Consider the following 7,500-nt stretch of genomic DNA (forward strand, 5'->3'; position numbering starts at 1 on the left):
ATTTAAGAAAGATTTTAGAGTTTTATATGTAATATAGATATATGAGTGTTATTTTTGTGATGGAAGCTATTCTAGTCTATCAGCAGATTTGTAAATCACACTGTTAACTGGGAAAAAGTGTTATTATCACTTATATCTGCTTTCTCAGTTTACTTCTAATGCATGAATATAGATTTTTTCTGCTGGCAGAGAAGGCTGTATTGTGCACTGAACTAGAGAAGGAGTCAGTGTAAATTCTCAGTCTACATAAAATTCCTCATGTAATAGTTTAGATGCACTACACAAACGGATAAAAGATATACTGTCCAATGTGCTTTATCAATATCTGTAAGTATTACTTCAGCAGACAAAATATCTATTGTCTGGTACATTTTTTTTTCTACTAAAAATAATTTAGTCATTGTATCATTTGGCTTCTTTGCAAACATTCTCAAATTAGGTCATACTGAAGACCTTGAACATAATGAAAACAATTCATATTTTCAAAAACAACAGAAAAACCTGCTTTGAAATTTAATCATATTCACGTAAATGCTTAAAACAAGTATCCAAAGGGAACATAGCCATTCACTCTTCTTCCAATCCTTTATTTTATAAAAGGGAAATGACTGTTATAATGGCTAAATATTTTTAACAAGAATTCAAAATTACTTGTAATTCAAGTACATATTTGATACTTAAAAATGGGAATTAACTCCATTAACATGAATTGATGTTACAATTCATCATACAACTGCAATGTATGATGTATTTGTGTTTTATACTCATATTTGCCTCATTTCCAGTTCCTGTGCATTCAGACAATTTGGTCTTATAATTTATGCCTTGCAGAAGTCAGCTGATGGTTTAACAAACAGTATTTGGATATTTTGATATTCCAATGAACAAAATGTATATGAATCCAGAAAGAAAATTCAAAAGTATTCAAAGGAAATATGATAAACATAATAAGATTGTAATTTCCAAATGACAATTTCATAATTACAGGGGAACTGAATTTAGATGAAATCAATATTTTCTTGAAAATTGGGGTAGAAATTGGGGCAGTAAAGATTATAATGTCATCTCTTTCTTTTTGATCTATTATCCTAACCGTTAGCTTAATCCTTTGGCACAGGGTACATGTCCTGTCTGCTGTAGTTTTCTTGTGAATTTTGGGGCACACAGATGGCTCCACAATTGCTCAGTCACCAAGGAGTCAATTAGCAGGCCCTACATGACCTCCCCTGATTTCCCCATTCCTTTAATTTTGGGATTCTTTTATGCAAACAATATAATTACTGTTATTATCATCATTGGCATTATGATTATTACAGTGTTAATAACAATACTATTACCTATAAAATAATTCAAAAAATTATCTCTCCAAAAATCAAAGGGTAAATGAGAGACAGGATTACTAATGGATCCTTGGTGATTAAGTATTTGTGGAGTAATTTATGCATCCACAAAATTAATAAACAATTCACAGTGAACATGACATGCATGCCTTGCCCTCCCAGCACATTGGTTTAGCCAGGAGTGCATGTTTTGTCCACTGAGGATTTTTTTTTATAGACTTTATCAAGTACTCAATTACTATTTATCCCATTCCATAAATTTATGGAAAAGTTTTTTTTCTTCATTATCAGTGTTAATAACATTATAATAATTATTATAATATTCATAGTGATTTTACAAGAAAATTTAAATGGGATAAACAGGCAAAATCAGGAATGTCTAGAATTTGACTCCTAAAAAACTAAAAATGTGTTCAGGAAAGTTATAAAACAAAACAACAGTATATTGTGCATTTACCCTGCATCAATGGGTTAAAAAAAGGAAAAATAAATAGAAATAGAGATCCCCTACAATAGCTGACTAGTGCAAGAAAATCTTATATTTCATAAACATTAATCTATTTTTGTACCTTTTCACTCTCTTACCTTAATTGATAAAGTAAATAATAATAGATGTTTGGAAAATAAAACATAGATGTAGTATCATTCATTTCATTATCCTTTTTATTTTCATCTTATTGTCACTGGTCTTATTAAGTACCTACTGCACTGGTGAGCCTACAGGCAAGCCATTTACCAAGATACTAAAAAAAAAAAAAAAAAAATCTAAACAAAGGTTTTGAAAGTAATACAAGAATAAACACATTAAATATCCTACAATGAGATTTACCCTAAACATTAGGATTAGTGCACAAAAAAAGGCAACACACAAAAATCAACTGAAAACACTATGAGTCTAGAGAATATTTGGGCTGAGACTTATCACAGGTGCAAGACTTTATATATAAAATGCAACAAAATAAGAGTAAGCCCCTGTAAACTGGGGCTTTTAACAGAGGAGGTGTCTTAACACCAAGATCATCTTAACCCAAGTGCAAACCATATGACAAGGACACATGCAACTCTAAAGTAGTTTCGTCCATTTGTAAGGCCTTGGCTAATGTGATGCCTGGACTAACATGGAATAGGTTGTTTAGTGTTTCAGTGCATGGCAATGCTTACAAGAAACAATCTACATTAATAGAATAAGTGTAATATATGAGTAATTTAGTAATTTCATACATCAGTGCTAACAACATAAAAATAATAATGGTAGGCCTTAAAAGAAAGAGTTGCACATACATGAAAAGGGATGATTTTTGGGAGATGCCTTAACACTACAAAAGAATAAAAATAAAATAATAATAATAATAATAATCTATCACACAAGAGCCTATCACAAATATGAGACCATGATAATGTCAATTGAAAAGCCACACTTCTGAGGTCTTCTACAAAATATGCACTAGCAGATTGAGTTAAGGTACAGTGGAAGTAGTTGCATGGACATGCACAATAATCAAATGTATCCAATGAAACAATACCTTTTCTACAGCAGGAAAAATAGTCTAAGAATTTAATGCATTTTACAGAATTCTAAAATATTAGATCTCGTGTCTTTCAAGTTCGATCAGTTTTACTACTGTCTTAACATGGTATTAACCATGACTTATATTAATCCTGAATTTGAACTTCATTAGTAAAGGCAACATGGACTTTTGCATTACATCAATAATGCACAAAGAATGACTATGAAAACACTTGCATTTCACTGAAGATCATAGGGTCTCCAAATCTGGAGGAAGGGGTATATTCTTCTGGTCAGCAAATTTTTTAAGGGCTTCATAATTCTGGAACAACCGATCAATCTCAGTTCGCATATTGTGGTTTTCATTAATAAGTTTCTCAATGTCAACTTGTTCTGTTGTTCGCTCAGACTCCAATTCATCAATCTGCTCTATTCTCTTGATTCGACAGCTGGAAGCGAGTTTGAAACATTAAAGAGCATAATACATTTCTGAGATAAAACAGCACCAGTACTGTACTTATAATAAACTTATCAATCTAAAGCATGTCTTTGGTAATGGGATTAAAGATACTTCGTGTCATCCTGTCTAAGTGCTTTTGTATGAATCTCTTCATTAATGGTCCACTACCTGAAGCTGTTTGAATCTAAATCTTGTATTTGTAATTTGTAGTTAAAGGCTCTCTCAGTGGTCACAAACCCTAGTCAAGCCTGTAAGGATATGCTTACTTTGTCTATACAATAAGGCTACCTCTTCAATACAAGTCCTTCCATCTGCATCAAAGAAGTCCAGTCTGTTTAATATAGTTTATTTCATAATGTCACTTTAGTGCCTGATTCAATCCAGGTCTTTGTTATTTAGCACCCAATTCTTTATCTGAAAAAAAACTACAGCATCACTGTCCGCTACATGTTTTACATGACTGCTGTCTCAGTGTTTAATTTGATTGTTTCTAAATATTATGTTTGTCTAGTGTTCAGTGTCATCCAGTCTCCAATTTCAATGTGATCATGTCTTCAAACACTGCATATGATCCTATCTTGTATTGTCTAATTTAACCCTATTAATCTTGTTTGTGTTTAATACCTAAAATTGTATTGAACTATATTTTGTTCTAACTCCTTAATTTAGTGCTCAGTGCAGTCCTTTCTCTTTATTGACATGTCTTGCATGCAAAGTTTCTTGCTGCTTACTTGGTCTATATATTTCCATTTCTTCAATCATGATGTCAACCTCAGATTATGTAAGGGATTAGGTGTACTTTTCTTCTCCTCCCTATATATTGCCTAATCAGGTCATGCCTCTTTAATCTGGGTCATGTATAATTCTACACCTTATCTTAAAAACTAAAAGCTTTCTAATTCATTTGAGTTTACCTTAAGTTTCCTTCAGCAGAAGTGGGAAGTATTTCAAATTCCAATTCCATTTTTCAATCAAAATCAAAAAAGAATCCTTTTTCATCAATCTTGAAAAGAACAATCTGTATAGCTATTCACAAAAATACAAATGTAAAACAATCTTATCAATTCAAACATTATACTAATTTTCCTTTTTTTTTCATGTGACAAATAACATGCATCGTGTTTCTTTCTTATACCATTTTCCGAGTCATATCCAGATACTTACCTTGCTGCATAGCCTCTATTTTTTAATGTTCTTCTTCGTTGTTTCACCTTCATTATATCCTCTCTGCAGAGCCCCCGGAGCTTTAGCTGCCGATTGAGGTCCCTGACACTAGCGCAGACCAGTTCATCGTCACTAATGTCAAATGGGGTTGGTGACAGCGGGGGCTTCTGGCAAAAGGTAACACTCCTAGTTCTGTTTCAAATTTATGTCCTATTTGATAACAACAAGTTTTTTTTTTTTTTTTTTTTTTGCTCTTTTGTAGCTCCTTGGGCATAAGTTGTTAAATTTAAAAGAAAAAAATATATGAATTTGTTAAAAAGAAAAAAATATAAATAATTAAATTTTATACCTTACCATCATGATACCAGTATACTTTATCTATTAAAAAACAACAAATTTGTATATGGATAAAAAGTATATGAATAAATACAATCTCTCTCCTAAATGCTTGTTCAATATTTCTATAGAAGCTTGTTTTACTATTTACCCTAAAGCATAGCTCTTCCAGCACTCAAATGATATTGCCAATGGAAGTTTAAAAGGTGTAAGTCATTTATAAACTTTGTACCATAATGAGATAGACCTGCTATCTAAAATCTAATATCTTGCATTTTATATTTTGAAAACCATATGAAAATTATCAAAGTATAATCACCCATCCATGACCTATTATTAAGTATACTGTATTACACTTTCCTAAACCTGCATTTGATATAGACTACCCACCATCTTGACAAAGAATGGCTCTTTCAAACCATGCAAAATGTAATTTTCATCAACCAAAAAATAATCTCATTATGTTCTTGTTTGTTTAACTCATGGTTCTAAAACTATCCCTAAAAATGAGTATGATGCCAAGAAAGGAACAGACATTCTGTAATATGATTACAGGTTAAATGACACCACTATAACAACTAAAGACAACATAGGAAACATATCAAATCCAAGTGAAAAGTGAGTACTCTATATGAAATAAACAACTGCTAGGTTCACCAAAGACTGACAAAACCAAATCTCCAAAGATAATCAATAAATATAATGAGTCTAAGGACACAAAAATATCAAAGCACCTAGAGAAGACTGCTAAGAACAACAAAATAAAAATCCTGCTTACAGCAGCCCAAAACATCTGATTTGAATGAACATCAAATTCAATCCAAAGATTCCAGGTATGAAGACTCTGACACATCAATACATAAAATAATCAGACAAATTATATATCTCACAAGCTTATACTTGGCTTTACTATTTCTGTGCTTCCAACTAAACAACCTGGTTTTAAATCAACAGAAGATTGCCAAATATGAAAAGGAAATCCCCCTTAGCTGCAAACCAGTACATAGGTACATTAAAATCCACCTAAAAAGAATACAATGTCTTACACAGCATTTCTATCCATCACCATTTTATCACTACAGTTTGCGAGAGAGAGGCAAGGACATCCAGCATTTAAATAAGGAAAGGGAAAGTTTTATCAATAGAAATTTGTGATTATTTCATGCTAGTCTATTCTACTAATCTTTTATTTCTCTACTTTGTGCAACTGTTACTCATATCTGTGTAAGCAAGTTAACTGGCAAGTTGAAACATACCTATAAACCATGTTACATAAAAACTCCAAGCTAGGTATAGTAATATATATATATATATATATATATATATATATATATATATATATATATATATATAAGTGAACAATAAAGATAGAAAATCAATGTCTCTGAAATTTTTTAAATACAAAACTATTGGTTGATCTTTTGATGCTTTAACTGACCACCTTTCACTGTCAAAGAACATAATCCTTAATACTCAAGTAAACCTGCAAATTAAGGAACATTTCTCCCTAGATAAGCCTTTATGCAACAGGTTTTATCAGCATTGATCCAAACACAAGGAACTACAGAGACTTGAATAACCAACATTTAAGTCCACTTGCTTTACTTTGCCCCATATCAATAAAATATTACTTGCAAAAATGCAGACTGCAACAACAAAATTCTAAACTGACTTTATATTTTCAGGTAAATAAAACAAATGATCTGGACACTTAACACTCTTTTAATTTACTATCTACAAGTTTTGAACTAACATTATTCCAGTAAGGTTATAAAACAGACTAAAGTATGGTCTCAATGATTCTTAGGTACGAGTTCACACACTCGTACCAAAACACAAATCTTCCTAAAGCAACAATACTGACATGTTGCATTTTAGACTTTAGAGTTTTATCTGATAAGACTTATCTCTAGAGAATTAAAGAGAAGCTATCATAAAAACTAGATCCCCATTTACTTAATAGCTAAGTTAGTCCTGAAACAATTGTGTTAACAAGGAATCAGCCCTGATAACCATCTATAAATCTCTTATTTTGAACCACTGATTAAGGCATTTAAGAACTCTTTTTGCATTACAATTGGAATGCATGAAAAATATATATATATATGACTATTAACACACTTGTTTTTGCAACAATCAAAGGTTCTCTAGATCAGGAGGTAGAGGTATGTTCTTAAGGTTGGCAAATTTCTTCAAGGCTTCATAATTCTGGAACAATCGGTCAATTTCGGATCTCATGCTGACATTTTCAGAAACGAGTTTATCAATATCAACTTGCTCTGTGGTGCGTTCTGACTCTAACTCATCCTTCTGCTCTATTCTCTTGATGCGGCAACTGGAAAAGATCGGGGCAACTCTTTCATAATTCTATCCCTTTGAGAGGACAAAAGTGAAAAATGCACAAAAAGTATTGCACAATTTCCTATCATCTGCCGAATTAGAAAAGATTAACCCCTTCCAATTTGTATCATCATAAGATAAAATAAATAAAAAAAAAGTAAAAAGAAAAAAGAAAAAAAAGAAAGAAAAAAAAATAAAGTTCTTCATACTACCTGGCAGCATAACCTCGGTTCTTTAGTGTTCTTCTTCGCTGTTTCATCTTAATTATGTCTTCTCTGTTGAGACCTCGCAGCTTTAATTGCCGATTGAGATCCCTTACACTAATGCTGACCAGTTCATCGTCACTGATGTCA

At 31.8% G+C, this 7,500-nt stretch overlaps 1 protein-coding gene across 5 annotated transcripts in view; it reads right to left on the minus strand.

The window, feature by feature from the left end:
• Positions 1-1,078: 1,078 nt before the first annotated feature.
• The window catches only part of LOC125041373 (transcription factor MafK-like), a 30,647-nt gene continuing 24,225 nt past the window's right edge, over positions 1,079-7,500 (minus strand). For 2 of the 5 annotated variants that reach the window (XM_047636259.1, XM_047636260.1), the window contains exons 4-5: positions 4,472-4,603; positions 1,079-3,296 (exon numbers count right to left, since the gene is read on the minus strand). In XM_047636259.1, coding sequence (XP_047492215.1) covers positions 3,098-3,296; positions 4,472-4,603 — 331 coding nt within the window. In that variant the 3' untranslated portion in view covers positions 1,079-3,097. Of the gene's footprint in view, positions 4,311-4,471; positions 4,636-6,511; positions 7,143-7,359 lie in introns of those variants that run through there. The other 3 variants (XM_047636258.1, XM_047636261.1, XM_047636257.1) reach the window with 3 other exon arrangements.

This window comes from Penaeus chinensis, chromosome 30 (genome assembly GCF_019202785.1).
Source record: "Penaeus chinensis breed Huanghai No. 1 chromosome 30, ASM1920278v2, whole genome shotgun sequence".
NCBI classification, from domain to species: Eukaryota; Metazoa; Arthropoda; class Malacostraca; order Decapoda; family Penaeidae; genus Penaeus; species Penaeus chinensis.